The sequence below is a fragment of the Lynx rufus genome, unplaced genomic scaffold, assembly GCF_022079265.1.
Source record: "Lynx rufus isolate CCGP_SWC_20201006 ecotype Redwood Valley unplaced genomic scaffold, mLynRuf1.p SCAF_1, whole genome shotgun sequence".
NCBI lineage: Eukaryota > Metazoa > Chordata > Mammalia > Carnivora > Felidae > Lynx > Lynx rufus.
The window spans coordinates 197,556,035-197,578,091 of NW_025814823.1; the positions used below are offsets into that span (position 1 = coordinate 197,556,035).

The 22,057-nt window shown below is 51.4% G+C and overlaps 1 protein-coding gene across 1 annotated transcript in view; it reads right to left on the reverse strand.

Annotated features, from left to right (window-relative positions):
• The window catches only part of ABLIM3 (actin binding LIM protein family member 3), a 110,492-nt gene that overhangs the window by 36,968 nt on the left and 51,467 nt on the right, over nt 1-22,057 (reverse strand). Inside the window, exons 5-8 of the mRNA XM_047073697.1 lie at nt 21,911-22,023; nt 13,620-13,746; nt 9,746-9,839; nt 1,559-1,646 (exon numbers count right to left, since the gene is read on the reverse strand). Coding sequence (XP_046929653.1) covers nt 1,559-1,646; nt 9,746-9,839; nt 13,620-13,746; nt 21,911-22,023 — 422 coding nt within the window. The remainder of the gene's footprint in view (nt 1-1,558; nt 1,647-9,745; nt 9,840-13,619; nt 13,747-21,910; nt 22,024-22,057) is intronic.

Sequence of the window (22,057 nt, forward strand, 5' to 3'; positions counted from 1 at the left end):
ACACGCTCTCTGTAACTGTGTCCCCGGCCTTAGTTCTGCCTTGTGGGGAAATCTGGAGGAAGAGCCCTCCTGGGGCTATTCAAACATCTGGGGATGACTAATCGGCCAGCTATCCAACTAATCAGCCAACAGTGACCACCTGTACAGTGAGTACTTGTGGGATCAATGTCAGGATCAAAAGGTCTCAGGGAGAAGGCCAAGGACCCTGCTGTAAGCTGGAGAAGCCTGGGAAGAAGGCTGTGGGCGGGGTGGGGGCACCTGAGGGGGTTACAGAGTCAGCAGTAACTAACCTGGGCCAGGAATGGCAGGATTTCCAAACGGGGGCATGGAAGACTAGAATGTTCCAGGAGGCAGGCAGCAGGGCATGTGTTCACTGTCCACCCCTGCCCACCTCCCAGCCTCGTTTCTCCCCTCCGTCTCCTCCTGGTCTCCCACGCCTGTCATTTCTTTACCCGCCTCTATCCCCTCAGGGGGCATATCCCAGCCCTCCCCTGTTTGTCCAGTTAACGCCCACCCATCCTTTGGATCCCCGCTTCTGGCCCTTCCTCAGGGGGCCTTCCCTGACGTGCACCCCACCCATTAAGTGCTTTCAGAGTCCCAAGCCTCCCCCCTTCATAAAGCTTATCACTATTGACAGTTATTTGTGGGATTACTGACTGCACCCCCCCCACCCCCCATCGGGCCGTAGGGCAGTGGGGCTCGGGCTGGAGCTGGAGCTCACTGACGACCCCAGGGCAGAGCCCACCCATGGTAGGGTCTCAAAAAATAGTTGTGGAATGGACGGAGAAACAACTGGAAACTGGCTTTGGCAGCTGAGACGTGGGGCTTGTCCAGGGCCAGAGAGAGAAAGGCAGCTTGAGACCTCAGTGAGAGGGTCCTAACGCAAGGCTGAAGTGTTGGTACCTGAGATGGTGGGCGGGGAGGGGCCCTGAAGACCTCTGGACAGGGCTCAGGGTTCTGCCAAGGACACGACGATGCCCCGGGAGGCTGGACTGGGCAGACGATGGAGGACAGAGCAGAGCCTGAGGACTAATAAGAAGGCTCGCAAGGATCCTGGGGCCTGACGGCTGGGCCCTCTGCAGTGGCGGAGAGGGAAACCAGTCCCTCTTTGCTTCCATTCCTTTCGGTGGATCCTGAGCGTCCCTGGGAGGACCCAGCCTGCCGTGGTGCTCGGAGATGTGGGGGGACGGGGGGGAGGCGGGGGCAGAGGCTGTGGTGCCGCCTGCCACACAGGCATCTCTCTGAGGTCCTCTGTCCCCTTGGCCTGCTTCAGCTCAACCTCCCGCCCCCAGGCAGAGCCAGGGGAGTCTGCTCAGAGCGCTGCCAGGGAAGCAGGCCAGCTAAGCAGCGGGCGGAGGCGCACAGGGACGGAAGGCAGATTACATGTCACTTCATATTAGCCACACCGGCAACTTTGCCAAACCACCCGGAGAGGGGCGAGTTAATTGCAATTTTGAGAAGAAGCCAAAGCAAAGATAACACTGAAATGAAGGAGACCGTGTCTCCTTTATAGACATGGGTGGACAGGACTGCCTTCCACGAGGCCGCACCTGCCTACCTGTGAGGTACATCTCCTCTCCTTCGGTGAACATCTGGTGGCAACGTACGCATCTGGCACAGGTTGGGTGGTAGTGCTTCCCTCCCGCCTGTGGAAGGAAAAGAAGAAATAAAGAGGTCAGAGCTGGGGCTGCCGTCCAGGGGGCAGGTTGGGCCTGAACATCTCCTGGGCGCATCAAGGGTGTTGGTACTTTCGTGAACCACTGAAAAGCCCACCCAGGAAGCTTGGTGATTCCACACCACGGGTCCCTGAAGGCAGGTCAGGGGGCTTCTCTGGACACCTGCACTTCTATTCTGGCAGTGGAAGGGTCCCTTAACAGCCTTGACAGCCACTGGTCCATCATTTCCAGATGAGGAAATAATCTTGCTTTGAAGATATCCCAACAGTTCCCCAGGAATGGGGCCCTTGTCACTAGTGGCACCCAAGTGACTTTGAATGTACCTGGACCTGCGATTTAATAACGTTGGATCAAGGGAGGGGGGGAAAAGCTTCCTTTCCAATCCTCTGTCAATTTTTCGTTTTCTTTTTTAAGTTTTATTCATTCAGTTAATCTCTACACTCAGTGTGGATCTCGAACTCACAGCCCTGAGATCAAGAATCGTACGCCGTTCTAACTAAGCCAGCCGGGCACCCTGAATTCTTCCGGTTTCTTCAAGGACAGAGACCAGTTTGGTGCTACTGTGTCTTTAACATCTATCCAAAACTTACTAACCTTTTTTTTTTTTTTTGAGACAGAGAGAGACAGAGCATGAACGGGGGAGGGTCAGAGAGAGAGGGAGACACAGAATCCGAAGCAGGCTCCAGGCTCCGAGCCATCAGCACACAGCCCGACACGGGGCTCGAACCCACGGACCGTGAGATCATGACCTGAGCCGAAGTTGGACACTCAGCCTACTGAGCCCCCCGGGTGCCCCACTAGCCTACCTTTTTAAGAACGAGAACAGATTTGAGGCTTGGAGCCTCTAACAAACAGTAGAATTTAGCAAGAGCTGTGGGTTATGTTGTTGTTGTTGTGTTGTGCGTGTGTGGTTTTTTTTTTTTTTGGTTACTGGCAGTATAGCAAGTGATCCTGGTTTTTCCTGTTACATGTTTTTTGTCTTTTTTTTTTTTTTTAATTATTTGTAAGTGAGCCAGCTTTTGGTGGATCCCCAGTGCCCCTGGGAGGACCCAGCCTGCTGTGGCACTCGGAGTTGGGGGGGGGGCAGGGAGGTGGGGTAGAGGCTGTGATGCTGTCTGCCACACAGGCATATACAAGGTCCGTAGACGTGGCAAAACTTGGCTTTTGGGGCTCCGTGGACAAACAATGGGCCCCACAAAGGCAGGACCTGTTGGGGACCTTCCGACCCCGATGCTCCGGGCCTGTGATTGCTGCACCTGAGTGCCTCCGTCCCAACCCCAGCTCAGCCCAGTCTGGTTTCGGTAAGCCGCCTTGACGATTCCCACTTTCCTTCCTTACAACTATTTCAAGTAAAAATGTAAATGATTTGCAACTGCAAATTCTTCTGTGGGGCAAGACACAGCCTCAGAGAAGGCGATGCCTCTAGGTTTCGCCAGAAGCAGTAGAAGCTGGAATCGTGAGGGCTTGTCACCCGTGCGGCACTCACTCCCGCGCTGACGGCTGTGACACTACAATCCCAGCCAAGAGGGTGTGATACATAAGGGTCCTTCAAGGGCATCTGCAGACTCTCTATATGGAGGAGGTTGGCTCAGCACTGGGGTTGGAAGCAGGGGGGCTTGTTTTGAAGGTACACTTGACCTTGAACAACACTGCTTTGAACTGTGGTTTGAACTCACCATGTACAGGTGGGTCGTTTTTCTGACAAATGCGATACGGCACCGTAAATGTATTTTCTTTTCCTTATGATTTTCTTAATAACATTTTCTTCTCCTTAGCTTACTTGATTGTAAGAATACTGTATATAGATAGGGCGCCTGGGTGGCTCAGTCGGTTAAGCGTCCGACTTTGGCTCAGGTCATGATCTCACGGTCCGTGGGTTCGAGCCACGCATCAGGCTCTGTGCTGTCAGCACAGAGCCCGCTACAGATCCTCTGGCCCTCTCTCTCCTTGCCTCTCCCCCATTCATGTTTCTCTTTCTCTCTCTCAAACATAAATAAATAAACTTAAAAAAAAGAATACCATATATAATACACATATCTCACAAAATACGCGTTAATCTATGTTTATGTTATTGGTAAGACTTCCAGTCAACAGTAGGCTGTTAGTAGGTAAGTTCTAGGGGAGCCAAAACGATACACGGATTTTCAACTCTGTGGGGGTCGGTGCCCCTAACCCTCGTGTTGTTCAAGAGTCAAGAGTCGGGGCGCCTGGGTGGCTCAGTCGGTTAAGCGTCCGACTTCGGCTCAGGTCACGATCTCACGGTCCGTGAGTTCGAGCCCCGCGTCGGGCTCTGGGCTGATGGCTCAGAGCCTGGAGCCTGTTTCTGATTCTGTGTCTCCCTCTCTCTCTGCCCCTCCCCCGTTCATGCTCTGTCTCTGTCTCAAAAATAAATAAAAACGTTAAAAAAAAATTAAAAAAAAAAAAGAGTCAAGAGTCAACTGCAAAATATGCATGCGAGGGCAGGATTAGTTTGGGGGGATAGGCCTGAGTGAAATTGATGCATACTGGGGGATTATTAAAGGCCCCCCCCCAAGCCATCATTTGGGTGGATGGTAATGGGTTCCTTACAATTCAAAAATTATAATTGAATAATTCTAAAAAATATATAATTGAGTAATTCTCAAGGCTTATGTCTGAATCTTTTTGGGGGGTGGTGGGGTGGGGCATGGGCTTGCCTATTCTGGAGATACTTGATTTATTCTAAAAACTTAGCAAGAATGAAGAACGGGGCAGATTTTTCAAAATGAAGACTTTCAAAAAAAGTCTCCAATGTTCCTGTTTCAGTCTCGTTTGTGGGGCTTCCCACCGGTGACAAAACACCCTTCTCATCATCGAAGCAAACTGTGTTCAGACTTTGGAAGGAGCCTGCTATTTTCCCAAGCTGAGATGTGGGACTGATTTTCTCCTACCATGACAAGGATAATCGGTTTAATTAGTAGCTTCTTCCTACTTTGTGTCTCTTTATCATTTCAATTATAGAGCTGTTTTCCAGGGAGGCAACAGCGCCTTGGTGCAACTGAAGCCTGGCGTCTTCCTAAATGTCATGCCCCGTCACCCTGCCCCGGCTGGGAGAGGGTGCACAACATCTCAGCAACAGCTTGGAAGCGAGTTGGGGAGAGAGGCTGCGAGAGCAGCCAGCACCAGCATAAGGGAAACCAAGTCAGCGAGGGAATACGGGACATTCTGTCTGTTAACACACCGGAATCGAGAAAATAGTGGACGAAAATGGGGCAAATTGGACAGGACCGAGAACCACAAGGTTAGGAAAGGCAGTACCAGGATACTACGTTTGTCGTTCTCCTTGGAGAGGACAGAGACTAGGAAGGAAAGGGGCTGCGGAGTGGCCTAGGGAGGGAATGGGAAAGGGGGTGATGGGATTTAATTCAGTGCCTATCGTGTACCAGCAAATGCACTGGGCCCTGTGGTGGGCAACTGTTATTTTTGCCTGGCCATTGTCCTTCCCTCTTCTTCCAGAAACAGCTTGGGGGTCACGCGAATAGGCCTTTCCTGAGTGGGACTACTCATTCCCCACATCAGTCCATGTGGTTAAGTAGGGCAGACCCCACCAACAAGTGTATTCCAACTCTGTGGTCCTAGTGATTGGTTTGGAGATGGGCCTGAGATTGTCCAGTGAGAGCCAGTCCCGGGCTGAGCTATGAAAAAGAGAATCTCTCCTCCCCCTGGGCATGCTGTCTGATAGGATATAAGCCTGGGGCCAATGGTGTCCAACTTCCCCATCACGAAGGAAAGCCTTCCTGAGAATAAGGCCCACACAGGGTACAGTGGAGCCAAGATGGTAGGATACTCCAAATGCATTTGTTTGAGCCCTGGATCCAGCTGTGCCTGAAGCAAGACCTACTCCTGGGCTTTTTATTATGGGAGCTGATAAACTTCCTTTTTGGTCTGAGCTATTTGACTATGGTTTCTGCGCTTGCAACCAAAAAAGTCCTCACTAACTGTAAACACACTTCTGTACGTGTCCTTTACTCTCACACGACTACCACACTCGTAAGACCTCTGACATTAGATGTGTGTGTGTGTGGTGGGGGCGGGGGAGGTTCCATTGCCAGCAATTCTCGGAGACGCCAGCTGGATGTCCTATAGCTTAACCGGTTCTGACACTATTTACCTAGAAAGAGTATCAGACCCCACAGGTTAAGGGCTCAGTCCTACATGGCTGCCCCTCACCCACTTCAGATGCCAATCTCAAGTCCCAGGTTGTCACTTGTGCTTCTGACCGACTGGCTATAAATTGGGGTTCCCATGACCCCCCAACTTGGGCTCAATAATTCACTAGCGTAGCTTACAGAACTCAGGGGAACACTTACATTTACTGGTTTATTATACAAGGGGATGACAAAGGGTAGAGATGAACATCCAGGTGGAAGGGGTTCGTAGGACAAGGGGTGCGGGAGGAGGCGTGGAGCTTCCATGGCCCCTCCCAGTGCACCAGTCTCCCAGAACCTCCACGTGTTCAGCAACCCGGAGGCTCTCCAGACCCCACCCTTTGGGGGTTTTTATGGAGGCTCCATCACAGAGGCACGATCCATCATCACCTCAGTTTCCAGACCCTCTCTCTCCCCCTTCTGGGGGATGCGAGGTGGCCCTGAAAGTTCCAAGCTTCTATTCATGGCTAGATCTTTCTGGTGTCCAGCCCCCACCCTGAAGCTCTCCAGGAGTCCACCGGCAGTCACCTCATTAGAACAAAAGCCACTCCTATCACCCAGATTTAGGAAGAGATTTAGGAACTCTGGGTCAGGAACCAGGGTCAAGGGCAAATACTAATATTTATACTATTGTATATAAAATCAATACAAAAGATGCTCCTGGTGTTCTTAACACTTACGGAGGTTGCAAGTTTTAGGAGCCTTGTGCTGGGTACCAGGGACAGAGAGAAGTTCATATATTTTCTATTATTTCACGCTAACATATCCATCAGGAGTTAAATAACAGTAGTATTCGCCGTGATAGATAAAGACTCTAAGTCTCAGAGAAAGTGACTTGGTGTCAGGTTTCATGGCCGGAAGCGGTAACATTGGAATCCAAGTCTGTTTCACTCCAACCATGTATTTCATGACATCACATGACCTCAAAGACCACTCACTGAGTGGCAGAGAGCTGTGGCCACGTGTGTGGGATATAGGAGTCTGGAGTCCTAGATTTTAGCTCCGGCTCTACCAGAAACACTGCGTATGACCTTGGGATTGCACCACACGTCTTGGGGCTCCCTTTTCTCATCTGTAAAATGAGGAGGGCTAACTAGTTGATAGCTAAAAGTCGCTTCCAGCTTTAATAAAAAAAATCAATACGTCCACGATGCTAATGGAGCCTCATACAAATGGAATCAATCGAAACCCGGTTACACCAGCAGCCCGAGAGGAGGCTCCCGGGATGCTCAACTGCTCAACGCAGCAGCACAAGGGAGAAGACAGCCGCCGCAGACACAGTGTCAGAGCGGCTTGGAAATGCTGGGATGAGTTCCCGTCTGCAGCCCTGTGTGTGATCCAAGTGTCTTCCTTCTCGAACGAAAAAGTCTGCTTTTATGACCGCCCTTCCCACTGACCCTTTACCCCACTACAATGCAGACGCTTCTCTCCTATAATCCAGCTGACCTCAGACTGTTCTGAAGGTCACCTTTCCCCACACTCCACAGCTTCTTCTCAGCGCGCATAGTCCTCAACTGCTCCGCAGAATCTGACCAACACTGGCCGACCTCGCCATCCTTTCTGAAGCTCCGTATTCTTGTGGCCCAGGTCCCTTTCTCCCCCCACGTCCCTGACTGCTCTTCCTCTTTCTCTGACACCTCACTCCCCTTGTGCACCTGTAAGCGGCCACTCCCCCAGGCTGCCTTCAGCCCCTTCCTTCTTCTTCCTCCTTTCTTCCCTCCCTCCCTCTCTCCCCCTCCCTCTCTTCCTCTCCCTTGCTCTCCCTCCCTCCTTCTCTCCATCCCAATGACTCCCCTGGCGCTGACTATTATTCAGATCCTAGCCTTTTTGAGATTATTCCCTCCACGCTGCGAAGCCTGATGGAGCTTTGTTCCTGAGTTCTGCTCCACATTTCTGACCGCTTTCTTGAAACCTTCTCGGAATTTCAATCACAACCTGTCCCAAATGGAACTCGCTGTGTTTCTGCCTTGACCAGCTGCTTTCCCTGCCACCCCTCATTCCGCAGATGACAGCAGCAGACGTCCTCTCATCCAGGCTTGACACTGTGGTACAACTTTTGGCCTCTTTTCCCTCAACCCTCCTGTCTACAAGTTGCCCCGCAGCAAAGAGATGGGAATTTCACTTCCATCATGCTGGAGGTAGGTGGTGCTCCTTCTGTTTGCCGCTGTAGGTCTTGAATCCTTCCCATGACGTCACGGCCTCCCCGCTGGTCTCCCACTTCTATTTCTTTCCTCCCAATGGAGCCCGTGTCCGTTATGCCCTCTCTAAGGAGCAGCTCTAAGTGGGTCACTCATGCTCAGTCTTTGCATAAGCCCTATTGCCCAGTGAATCCCACACAAACGCCTCACCCTGGTATTGGGCCCTCAGAAATCCAGGCCAACACCCCAGCTGTGCTCCTGTGTCTTGCTTTGTCTTCCACATCGCACTCCTACTGCTCCCTGGAAAGGTTTAATAGTTGGTCAGCTCTGTGCCTTTAGCTTATTCTCTCTGACTCCCTACAGTCTTTTAGAAACATAATCTTATCATGTTGCTTCTTGGTTTAAAACCTGGGGCGCCTGGGTGGCTAAGACGCATAAATGTCCGACTTCAGCTCAGGTCATGATCTCGCAGTTTGTGAGTTCGAGCCCCATGTCGGGCTCTGTGCTGACAGCTCAGAGCCTGGAGCCTGCTTCGGATTCTGGGTCTCCCTCTCTCTTTGCTTCTCCCCCGCTCACACTCTGTCTCTCTCTCTCTCTTAAAAATAAAAACATTAAAAAAAATGAAAAACTCTCCACTACCTTGCCATTGCACTTACTCTAAAATCCAAACTCCTAAATGGCTACAAAGCCCTATATGATATGTCCTGTGTGATAGACTCCATCCTCCCTAGCCCCAATTTATATAATTCAGCCGCAGTGGCCTTTTCCTCTGTTCTTTGAATGGGGCAAGCTCTATTCTCCCCTAGCTGGTCACGAGACAGCCTCCTTCTTATCCTTGGGGCTCAGCTTCAATGCATCTCTGTGGATCCTGCTTTCCTGGTTGCTACACTCTTTCCTGCACAGACTGGACGCGGCTGCAGAATCCTTCTCAACACAAGCGCTGACTTCAGGTAACACTGACCAAGTGACTGGTGTTCTCAGAATTCGCGATTCTGCCTGGAAGAGCAGTCTGCCATCCCCCAGCCACTGTCAGAAGGGAAAACTGAGGCCTAGAGAGGCAAAGAGACTCACCCCAAATCTGAGCATGAGGGAGCAGTTGAGTCAATATCAGAACCCACTTGTTTCTAGTCTTCCGCCATTGTTTCTCCTTCGCACCAAACTCTTTCCTGTTTTGAATTCCTCGAGGTGGGTGGTCCCAAACCATAGGAAGACAGTTTTCTGGGCTCACAGGGTGTGGGAAGGAAGGCCAGGAAGGCCAGCAGATAGGAGCTCGGGCAGGGGCGCAGGTTGCCTGTTACTGGCAGAGCTGAGGCTGTGCATCAGAGGCAGGGGAGAGCTGTTGCCATGGTGATGGACCAGCCAAAGCAGGGCTCAGGGAGCAAGCCAGTAGACAAGCTGGTTCTTAAATCGGCACATTACCAAATGCTTAAAAAATTAAAACTGGCTTCCATCCTTTAGCAGGTTGGGAAGAAACCCGTAATTGTCTCTCCCCAGTAATCTATCTGGGTCTGAGTCCAGAGAAGCCACTGATATTCCCAGCACGGCGTTTTTTGAACCAGGAATAATTTTGTCTGGCTTCTCACTTTGGGAGGGCCCAGAGAGGCAAAGTTATTTGCTCAAGTCGTGCAGCAAGCTCAGCCGGGGTAGAGGCAGTGGGGGGCGGGGGGGCGGGGAGGCTAGGGAAGAAGGGGGCCTCAGTGATGACTTTTTGGAGTCACGGGCCATCCTACGCAAACACCTTCACAGTTCCTTGAACCCCACTCACCTCCAAGACCCTGCCGCTGATGTATCGGTCACAGGTCTCGCATTTAATGCCAAACTGGGAGTGGTAGTCAGATTCGCAGTACGGAACACCATCCCTGCAAGAGGAAATCCACACAGGGAGAGGAAGTTGGGGGTGTGGGGATCCGAGGGGGAGCCACATGGAGGTTCCAGGACCTGCAGCCAATGGTGACTGGGCCCAGATTAGAAACACTTGGGGAGCTTGTCAAAAATGCAGACTCCCCAGCCACCCCCCCCAGATCTCTGGAATCAGAGAACCCCTGGAAGGGGGCCTGGGAATCTGCATCTCGGCAGACTTCCCGAGCGCACCTGGGAACCACTGGTCTGGGCTGCTGGCCATGGGTGCCCCTCTTCTGTCCTCCTTCCGCCCCTCCTCCCCGCAAGCTCTCCAGACCCACTTTCTTCTCTTTATCCCTAAGGGCTGTGAGGAAAAAGTATTGTCAAAATGCATTAAGTTTTATTGTACTTAGAATAGGTGATAGTTGCACTTGGCACATTATAAAGGCATAAAGGGGAATGCCTTCACCCTCCTCCCAGCCCTTTCCAGGAGGGAATCGATGTGGTCAATTTTTGTGGATAGCCTTAAGGGCTCCTCTTCTAATAAGAGATTTTACCTGCAGTGAAAGAGTCATCTGACTGTCCTCCCGGGTCAGTAGATAACAGGAAACTACCTTAAGCACTTCCTATGTGTTTCGTTTTCACCCGGTGCTTAAAACTTATCAGGCAGTAATAGGATTTTTGTTAATGATTCTTATACTACCGCCTACTACTAATAGCCACTGACATTTATTTCGTGGGGTGTGCCAGGCCCTCCAAAGGTGTTTCACATAGATTATTTCGTTTAATCCTTCCGGCCGCCCTATGAAGTCAGAACTATCAGTCTCCCTATTGTGTTGATGAGGCAACTCAGTAACTCAACACAGATGCTCTAAAGCTGGATCCAAAGCCGGGCGGTCTGGTTTCTCGCCCAGGTCATCATGAGGACTGAAAGACGGCTCCAGCGTGTAGGGCTCAGCTGTGCCGGCCTGTAGGGAGGACTTCGTGTGCGGAGAGGGGACTTCAACAGGACACTGCATCTAAGGACCAGATCTGATGACACAGCTGTGTAGTGCTAATGAATCCAGGACCAGAGAGGGCCATTTCCCCCACCTCTGGGCATAAGAGAACCGGCTCACACACAGAGGCCTGAAGGACAGGCACGTCACTGTTTTGTCTCCAAGTTGTTGCCATGCTGGGACTGCTGGGACCCCACCCTGGGCGGCAGGGAGTCTGTGTTCCCCTGAAGGAGAGGCAGCAATGAGGGCTCAGGCCCAGAAAAGCCCAGAGGTCAGACTGCTGTTCGTGGGCCCAGGAGACAAGCCTCCTCCCACCCCTGCCAACCTTTCCGCACGCCGTGGGTGTGGGAGGTGACCCTGCAGGGGGGATAAAGTCATGTGTCAGCAGAGGGGTAAAATGAGCCAGCAAACTTTGGGTATAAATGCCAACCCCGCCTCATTTGGACCCACGGGTTGGGAGGCCTTAGGGAATTTGAAATATGCATGATTCTAAAGAGAGGCAGAGGGTAAAATTAATATTTACTAGACACTTATTACGTACGAAGCACTGATACCTGAGCCTTTGCGTGACCCAATGAGGTAGGTCTTCTTATCTGTTTTGATAAGTGAGGAAACTGGGACTGGGAGAAGTGAAGTCTCTTGCCAAGGTCATGCAGGCTGGGCTTCTAACCAGGGCATCGATGCCACAGCCAGTGCCTCTAAGCACCTGCCACTCTGCCAGCAGACAAATGAAAAGCCCAGGGCAGGCTTGAGAGGCCCAAGGTGCAACGGGCAGTCAGGGCTGGGCCTCCTTGAGAGGAGCTCTGGGCAAACCCTGCGCCTCTAAAGGATTCTCACTTGGGCGCACAGACCCAAGGCCTCCTGGCTGGTGACTCACTTAAGGGCACTTCTTACTTGGCAAGCACAGAGCGAGATGCCAAACTCCTACTAACATGGCATTCAAAGCTCTGGGTGACGTGACCTCAGCTCACCTCTGCAGCCTCGGACCTTGCTTCACATGTGCACGCGTCTGAGCTCCGGCCAACAAGATGGACGTGTCAGGCACCACCCTGCCCTTGCCCAGGCCGGGCATTCTGCCTCCCAGCTTTCCTTCTTTGCATTTTCCATTCTTACCCCTGTTTCCAAGGTCTGGCTCAAATAGCACTATCCTCCATGAAGCTCTCACGGACTCCAGATTTCACTCCCTGCTACTTCGAAGTGATCCCTTCTTTCTCTGAATATTCACAGCCCTGTTCTTGGGCCTCCGACAGACAGGGCTCTCTGGTAGCATCCGTGCCCCCTTTTGCCCAGAACCTCGCCTGGGGTTTCCTTTGGGGGCCACCCCTTGCCCCTCACAGTCACTGTGGGTCACGGAGGGCTGGTCTCTGGCTCTAGGGTTCACATCCTCCTGGCCAGCGATTGCTCAGGAATGGGTATGTGACCTAAGGGTGGCCAAATCAGGGGCAACCATGGGACTTCTGCTGGAATCCTTGGGAAGGAGGCCTCTTTCTCTCTGCTGGCCTGGCTAAGCTGGGAGAATGAAAGCCTGGAGTGGCTGGTGATTACCTTTGCTACACTTTGGGGAGTGCCTGTTTGAGAATAAATCCAACACGGAAGAAGCTGGAGCTGGGAGAGGGGTGGGGGAGAGAGAGGTGGGGGAGAGGGGCACTTCTAAAGAGCCAATGACATCTTTAAGTCCCTGGATTCAGCCACGCCGAAGTCAGTATGCCTCTGGCTTTCCCATTTCTGGGAAAATAAACTCTCATTTTTGCTTTAAATGAGTTCGAATTGGGTTTTCTGTCACTTATGATCTGAAGGGTCTTCAACAACAAAACTCTTGAGCTCCCTATCACACAACTGCTGATGTCATAATTCTTTATGTATGTAGTTTGTCTCCCTTATTGGATTATCACTCTCTTGACAGCAAAAACCATACGTGCTACAACTTTACGTGCTCACTATGTCCTAGCAGTGGGTCACAATGGCACCTCAGAAGGGTCTGGGTCACAGAGCATCAAAGCTGTCAGGGCCTGCGGCCACGATTTCTTGTAGGTACTTGAGTATGTAAATGCTGTCGCTAGGGTCTAGTGGCCAGGGGACTGGTGCCACACTGCGCAGGCACTGGGGGTCGGGCCCTCTTTCCTGATAGCTTCGTGTGTCCGTTGTATCTCATCTCATGGATTAAATTCATTCAACAACTGCATCATTGGCCGGGGGGGGGTCGGGCACTGTGCTAAAAAGGCAGCCGTGGCTGAAACAAAGTCCCTGCCTTGGTGAGGACAGACATTCAATTTAATCATGGAGCAAGTTACTTACTTCCCCAAGCCTCAGTTTTCACAGCTTTGAAAATGGGGCTGGACGCCTCATGGGGGTAGTTGTGGGATTTAATGTGATAACCCGTACACAGCCATTAGTGTATTCTTGGGACACGGTAAAAGCTCCATACGTGGTAGCTGATATTAGTATCATTATTAAAGAGTTGACATGGATAAATGGATAACTGCAGACGGTGTTAGCCCGTGTGAAGGACACAAACAGGGCACGGAGGGCATGAGACCACCTCTGAAGAGACAGTGTGGGACGCAGGACCAGCGGGAGGGGAGGCGCAAGCACGTCAGGGAGGGAGGAGAGCATCGCGGGCGGAGGAAACACCACGGAAGGGCCCAAGGGTCGGGGAGATGCTGTTTGCGGCTGTGGCCGTGTGGTGGCTGGATGCAAGCGGAGGGAGGCGCTACTGGAGACCCGGGCAAAGGCCGCAGGGGGCAGGCTGGAAGGATGGGAGGGGGGCGCGGAAGCTGGGGCGGGGAGGGGGGAGACACCCACTTGCTGATGTACTCGCCCGTGAGGATGACGCTGCAGGTCTGGCATTTGAAGCAGCTGACGTGCCACTGCTTGTCCAGCGCCAGGAGCGACTGGCCGTGCTTGATCTCCTCCTTGCACCCGGCACAGTCTGCAAAGACAAGAGGACGCCACTGAGCAAAACATCCCGGCCTTCCTCTCCAGCCAGGTGAAGGAGAACCACCGCCCCCCCCCCCCCCCGCCAAAGCTGGTTTTCTCTCCGCAGTGGACACCCTGGTCCTGGCACCTGTCCAGGGGTCTCCCAGGTAAAAGCAAAGGCCGCCGGGGCCTCTGGACAAGAGGTCTCGGCGCGAGGGAGAAAGACATCCTAGGATTCCTTCAGAAAGTTCTCTGTCATCCTGCCCACTGTGCATCCAAAACCAGACGGAGCCTGCCCTGCTTCCCGCCTGCCCTCAAGCAGGTAACTACGCAGGCTGCTCTCCGTGACCTGGGGGACCCGAGGCATCAGCATCACCTGGGAGCTTACAGGTGTGCATCCTCTCAGACCCACCCAGACCTACTGAATTTGACATAGATCTCCAAGCACACTAACGTCTGAGACGCACCGCTCCAGGGATAAGCTTAGTGGCTAATTTTCCCCACCCTGAGGCTGTGTGCTCAAGGGCAAGGACCCCGTCTCTGTTTTGTGCTTAAATCTATTCTCTTGCCTAGTGCTGTGCTGGGGACATAGTAGGCACTCAAATCATATTTGCTGAACACGCACGAAGGAGCGGACCTCACACGGTACCCAAGAAAAGGACAGAATTTACCATGACTGGCCCCACTCCAACATACTTATATGCCAAACATTTTCCGCTCCAAGGATTAAAGAACGTGATAGGACTGTCCCAAACCGGAGCGGTGCCCTCACTCTCTATCCTGATTCCCCTGGAATGGGCATCAGGGCCACAGAATGTGGGGGCGGGGCAGGAAATGGAGCCAGCGTCCGAGGTACTTGGGAGATGCTGGGAAATCAGCCTACCCGACCGGATGTCCCATTCTGGAGGAGGAAAGGGTCATGGGACAAAGTTTACCAGAGGACAAGCCTCCCTACTGGCGCCACAAGACAGATGCATACTTTGGAGCCGTGGGGAGGAGAGAAGCTGCACATTAAGTTGGGAGAGGCTGGCTGGAAACCCTCAAGTCCAGCTGGGAGCGGGTCCTGGGAGAGAAGATGATGTGTCTGCCTGTCTAGGAAGGGGGTGCGCCTGGCTAACTGTGGGGAGGGACTGGGCCCTGATGACATGCCTGTAGGAGGCAGCCCCCACAGTTCTGAGCTCTTGGCTACCTAGAGCCTTTCCGACATCCTTAGCACGGACTAGGGGCAGGAGGGTCTCTGATTGCAAACTGCTTCTGGGGACTGGGAGAATGGTTTTGAGATCTCTTTTCCTGCCTTTACGCCTGGAATAAGTCTACCCACTTGTATCCCAATAATTATAGATGTTGGAATGTAATCATCTAGAGATGACTTCATACAAGTGACTTGCCCGTGCTCAGCACAGAAGAACCTGGGGGCTCAGGGGTCAAATACCGAACTCGCGTCTCTGTGGGCCTCCGTGATAGGGTTACATAATTCCACAGGGGCTCAGAATTCACAGAGCAGTTGGTCACAGTCCCACCTAACGCAGGAATCTACAGCATTCTTGACAGGTGGGTACCGTCCTCTGCTTAGTTGCCTCCAGCGATGGGAAGCTCACCCCCTCTGCGGAAGCCTACTTTGCCTTTGGACAGGCAAAACTGTCAGGCCTGCTTTCTTTATTTTTCCGATTTTGATTTTTAAAAATACGTATCACGTAAAGGTTTATTCGTGTTTTCTTTTGTTACTTCCCTTTTTATTTCGTATCTGATTTTTTTTCTACTGAAGTATCATTGGCACACGATGTTACATTAGCCTCAGGTATACAACACAGCGATTCACCAACTCCCTACCTGGTGCTATGAGACCACAAGCGTAGCCGCTATCCGTCACCGTACAACGCTGTTACAACGCCATTCACTACATTCCCTATGCTGTGCCTTTTATCCCCAGGACTCACTCATTCCATAAGTGGAAGCCAGTAACCCCTACTCCTGGTCACCCATGTTTGCCCATCCCCTCTTCCCCGCCCCTCCGTCAAGCATCAGCTTGTTCTCTGTATTTATCGGTCTGTTTCTGCTTTTTTGCTTGTTTATTCATTTGTTTTGGTTTTTAGACCCTAGGTATAAGTGAAATCATCCAGTATTTGTCTTTCTCTGACTTATTTCACATAGCATAATGTCCTCTAGGTCCATCCATGTTGTTGCAAATGGCAACATTCCATTCCTTTTTTGTGGTATATATATATATATATATATATATATATATATGTATGTGTATATATATATATATATGTATGTATATATATATATATATGTATGTATATATATATATATATATATATATATATATGCCACATCTTCTTTATCCATTCATCGGTCGATGGGCACTTGGGTTGCTTCCATATCTTGGCCATTGTAAATAATGCTGCAATACACATCGGGGTGCGTGTATCTTTTTAAATTAGTAATTTTGTTTCCTTTGGGAAAATACCCAGCAGGGGAATTACTGGATCCTAGGGAAGTTCCATATTTAATTAAAAAAAATTTTTTTTAAGTTTATTTATTTTGAGAGAGAGAGAGAGAGAGCAAGCAGGGGAGGGGCAGAGGGAGGGAATCAGCAAATCCCAAGCAGACTCCACACTGTCAGCACAGAGGTCAATGTGGTGCTCAAACTCACGAACCGTGAGATCCTGACCTGAGCTGAGACTAAGAGTCAGACGCTTAACCAACTGAGCCACCCAGGTGCCCCAATTTTTAATTTTTTGAGGAACCTCTGTTCTGTTTTCCACAGGGATTGCATCAGTCCACATTCTCACCTACAGTGCACAGGGGCCCCTTTTTCTCCATACTCTCGTCGACACTTGTCATTTCTCGTCACGACTGCCTTCTTTTTATGGAGACTGAGACTAGACTCCTTGTGAAGCCCCTTATTTTATGCAGTAAGAATAACCTACCTCTTTTGCCACCTGACATTTCCTTTAAAAAAATATATATATAAATATATATACATTTATTTATATATATATACATTTATTTATATATATATTTATTTTTTATGTAACATATAAATAAATAAATAAATAAATATTTACTTATTTATTTAAATATATAAATATATTTATTTAAAGTTTATTTATTTTGAGAGAGAGAGGGAAGGAGAGCAAGCAGGGAAGGGGCAGAGAGAGGAGAAGAGAGAAAATCCCAGGCAGGCTCCACACCGTCATTGCAGAGCCCGATGCCGGGTTCAAACTCATGAACTGTGAGATGATGACCTGAGCCAAAACCAAGAGTTGGACGCTTAACCAACTGAGCCACCCAGGTGCCCCTCCTTTAAATATTTCAAGACAATTACAGTTTCCCTCCTCTCCTTCACTCCTCTCGCTTCACTTTTCCTTGCTGGATGTGGTCATCCACTGATCAGATTCCCCTGTGGACTCCATGGAGCGAGGTCTATTGTGGCCAATCACACAATTCCCGACCTCTCTGATACGTCTTGTCTGAATAGCTGCATCCTCTCGTGGCCACATTCTAGCAATGAGTCCTATCTCCGTAAGTTGCAATGGCACACCTGGGATAGAATTAGCACCCTGAGTTCAAATTCAGGACTCGGTACGGTGTAGTGGTTAGAGGCTGGGCCGGGAGGACAGAGTGAATGGTGAGACGCTGGCCGAGGGCAGGATCCCAGCTCCCTCACTTACCAGTTGTGCGACCGCTAAGCCCCTGCTTCTTTACCTGAATCTCTTCCTTACAACACTAGTGTGGGGATGCACCATAATCAGGCCTGGGAGGACGCAACACGTGTGCTCAATAAATGGTCACCGTCATTCTTGTTTCACGTTCTCGTGTTTCTAGCCCACGTTCCGGGCACTATCCAGTCTCTGACCTGAGGCCAGAAGAACGTTCCTCTTGCAGGGAAGGCCTGTTGACTCCGCCTGGGGATTCTGAGATGCCTTCTCCATGTGGATTTTCTTTCCGTGTGATCCTGCTGGTCCTTCATTGTACTGGCCTCAGGTTGATCGGGAGCTTTTTCTCTCTTCTTCCTCCTTTCACCCTTGACCGCTGGTGGAACCTCAGGCATCCACCCAGGAGCCCATGAGTCTCGTATAATAAGCAGGGTCAGGAAAACTACACCCTGCCCTGAGTTGGTTGCTGCACAGCCAGCTGTCCACTCCTCATCTGCTCCCCTCTTTTCCAAAATTACAGCCTTCGGCTGGCAGAAAGGATGATGCCACCACCTGTTCCTCCAAATCCTTTAGTTTGTGGAGGTGTCTAAAGACTCCAGACAGCCATTTTTAGTTTTTCTTGACTGTGTCATACATTCCATTTAGATCAGCAAAAATGAGTGGGTTTTGTGAGTCCCTTCCTTGTCGTAGACACTAATCCAGGAAGACAGGACCCTTCCCAACTAGCAAGTCATGTCTCTGGTATAGGGTGTGAAGGCAATAGGCCCCAGGGCCAGACCGCCTGGGCACATTCCAGTTTCATTAGCTACTATTTGTGTGACTTTGGGCAAGTCATTTATGCTCTTTACGCTCTGTGGGTCTCAGTGTTCTCATCTGTAAAAAATTATTCTTCTCTTCCTTGTAGAGCTATAATGATTAAATGAGATATTATGTATAGAAAACTTAGTGCATTGCCTGACAATAATAACAGCCAATCGATGTTATCTGTGGTTTAGCAGTGGTGACGATGGTGATGGTGGTATTGCTGGTGGTGGTGGTGGTACTGGTAGTGATAGTGGTGGTGGTGATGGTGGCGGTGGTGATAGTGGTGGTGGTATTGGTGGTGGTGGTGTTGGTAGTGGTGGTGATGGTGGTGGTGGTGGTAGAGGTGGTGGTATTGGTGTTGGTGGTGATGGTGCTGTTGGTGTTGGTGGTGGTGGCGATGGTGTTGGTGATGGTATTGTTGTTGGTGGTGATGGTGGTGGTGGTGATGGTGGTGTTGGTAGTGATGGCAGTGGTAGTGATGGTGGTGGTGGTAGTGATGGCAGTGGTGGTGTTGGTAGTGATGGTGGTGGTGGTGATGGTGGTGGTGGTGTTGGTGTTGTTGTTGGTGGCAATGGTGTTGGTGGTGGTGATGGTGGTGGTGGTGGTGGTGGTGATGGTGGTGTTGGTGATGGTGGTGTTGGTAGTGATGGCAGTGGTGGTGATGGTGGTGATGGTGGTGTTGGTGTTGGTGGTGATCTGGTATTGGTGGTGGTGGTGCTGGTGCTGGTGATGGCGGTGTTGGTGGTGGTACTATTGTTGTTGGTGGTGGTGGCGATGGTGTTGTTGGTGGTGGCGATGGTGTTGGTGGTGGTGTTGGTGGTGATGGCGGTGTTGGTGTTGGTGGTGGTGGTGGAAATGGTGTTGTTGGTGGTGGTGATGGTGGTGGTGGTGGTAGTGGTGGTGGTAGTGGTGTTGGTGGTATTGGTGGTGTTGGTAGTGATGGTGGTGGTGGTGATGATGGTGTTGTTATTGTTGGTGGTGGTGGTGATGGTGTTGGCGTTGGTGGTGGTGGTGATGGTGGTGGTGGTGGTGGTGGTGTTGGTGGTGGTAGTGATGGCAGTGGTGGTGATGGTGGTGTTGGTGTTGGTGGTGATCTGGTGTTGGTGGTGGTGGTGCTGGTGCTGGTGGTGTTGGTGGTGGTACTGGTGTTGGTGTTGGTGGTGGTGGTGGTGGTGGTGGTGATGGCCATGGTGGTGACGGTTGTGGTGGTGATGGCAGTGGTGGTGATGGTGGTGTTGGTAGTGATGGTGGTGGTGGTGATGGTGGTGGTGGTGGTATTTGTGGTGTTGGTAGTGATGATGGTGATGGCAGTGGTGGTGATGGTGGTGTCGGTAGTGATGGTGTTGGTGGTGAAGGTGGTGGTGGTGGTGGTGGTGGTGATGGTGTTGACAGCGATGGTGGTGACAGTTGTGATGGTGATAGTGATGTTGCAACTACTGCCAATTCCTCTCAGTGAAGGTGATGAGGAAAAACTTCCTCTTGTAAAAAGTAATATACTTCTTTTATCTTGATAGTTCCTGAGTATTCTTGATCTCTTTTGAGTAGACATTATTCTTGCTTTTGCAGAATGTCTTTATTCACCTTCCAGGGATAAATGTCACACTCCTGCAGATTGAAAATACACCACGTATTTCCTCATTCTTTTTCCTTTTCTATGATAGGCTCTTCATCTTAGCCCTCTCTTGAATCTGGTTTTGGTTTCCTCTATCCTTCGGGAACTCAGCAGATCTTCCAACATCCCCTCTGGTTACATGCGGCATGGAGAGTGACCACCTTTGGGGAGAAAACACTTCTGTGGAACATATGCCCTGTAGATCCACACACTGATGTCTTTACTTCGTGAGCAACCAGACCAGCCAGGATCCTGCGTGCTCCCCCTGGAGATGCTCATGTGCTCACCTGCTTCCCATTATTCACTCTTCTTCACCCCCCTCTGCCTTTAGACTTGGGAGAATTATGGTGGAGACATTTAGCAGCCTCTCCTCAAGGACACGCTCACATACAGGATTCCCACACGCAGCCAAGGAAGTCTCCCACCTCTTCGAGGTCCCTGATGCACGCAGAAATGCATAATGCAGCACAAGTCACGAGAAACAACACACCCAGGGATCATATTCTCTCTCCGGCGTGCTTTCCAGATTAAATCTCCAAGTCGGCAGCATCCCTCACTTTATATTTAGAGAGCATTTTACACACTATGATGTATGTTAGTCTGCCTCCTGGATACTAATATATCTGCTTTCCATAAAGCTGGGGAAACAGAGCCCCAGCAAGGCTGCGTATCTGTTGTGCTTCTCACAGAGGGTTGGCAGGCCGCTGGCTCCAGCCTGCCTCTCTCTACGGCCTGACACGTGGTCTGCTGGTCTCTGGGCGCCTCTGCAGCATCCGTCACAGGGCCGTGGTCCTGCACCCCAGCACTCCCAGCCTTGCTGTCATTCTTCACGATGCTTTCAAGGAATTATAAAAGACAGCAGCATGTGTGCTCAGCCACCTTGAGACGGAAACCTGCTCAGACCAGCGAACTGTTCATGAACGTCACCGGGGACGCTGAAGGAAGTGCTCTCTGCATAGTCTGTGAGCAGATCCAATTAGGTCTAGGGGAAGGAAGGGCGAGGGAGGGAGCCTTCCCATTGTCTTTCTCCCCAGCACACGGCACCGGGCAATCTCTCATGGAACCCCTAGGGGCTGAGGCCTGCCGACTCGGTGGTTTCGTGCTCACCCCCGCAGGGGGACGCAGCCCCGCCATGCTGACTCTGTCGGTGCCCGCACCCACACGGTGATGCCGCACAGGAGGCTAATGGGTTTTCATTGATTCTGCTGGGGAGGCCAGGGGGAGCGTCATGTAACGTAAGAACGCCGGAGCCTAGCGTGGCTTACCGTAGACCCTGGGGCCAGGCCCGTGTGTGTGTGTGGGCACCTGCCATCAGCAGCCTGACAAGGGCGTGTGGGAACCGTGATTCAGACATCTTACCGCTAGACATACTTGGGTGGGATGGAGGCTCCACACATTTGAATGAGTGTTCCAAGGTACACTCTTGAACCTCAGTTTCCCCCCAGATCTATGGTTTGGGGACGAGACACAACATTTGCTCTGGTGTGGCCGATGCTCCTCATCTCGAACGGTGGTTCTCAGTCTTACGAGCAGCAAGCACCTCGCCCAGGAAGCTTATTAAGGCTGCGGGTTTCTGGGTTCCCTTCTTAGAAGCCCGAAGCAGGCCTAAAAATCTGCATGTTTACTAGTCACGCAGTGGTCCCCTGGACACTCCCTAAGAGACACTAGCACAGCCCTGGTGGTTCGCTCCCATATTTCTCCCCTTAAAGACGTATCTGTGTATACTTTTTAGTAGAGTTTGTGAAAATTGAGAACCACTGGTAGCTTCATCAGCCCTGTTAAGGTACCCCCGGGGAATGTGGGTCCAGAGGAGGGAGGAGATCAGGAGCCCAGCTCATCCCAGAAGAGCCCCACCCAAGTGGCCAAACATGATACAGGCTGTCATGGTTTAGCATCAGCAGCCTGCCTTCCCTGCATTTCTGCTTAAGGAAGCTTGTGAGTCCGGGCAGGGTGCCAACTGGGTCATGCTTCAGGAGTCCTCCAGGGTGGAAACCTCCCCCACTTCCCTCCGGGACCGCAGGAGCCGGTGACGGAGCCGGGACAGGGAGCCCTAGGATTCACGGCCGGGGGACAGGGAGGTGCCCCGGGGGAGGACTCACGGCTCGGTCCGCGGATCTTGATGGGCCTACTGCTGGTCATGGACTGGGAGCATGTCTGACACACGCATTCCTTCCCGCTGAAGGTCACCTTGTCTCCAATGGGGAAAGGCTTCCTGCAAGGGACATGAAAGAGAAATTCAACACCTC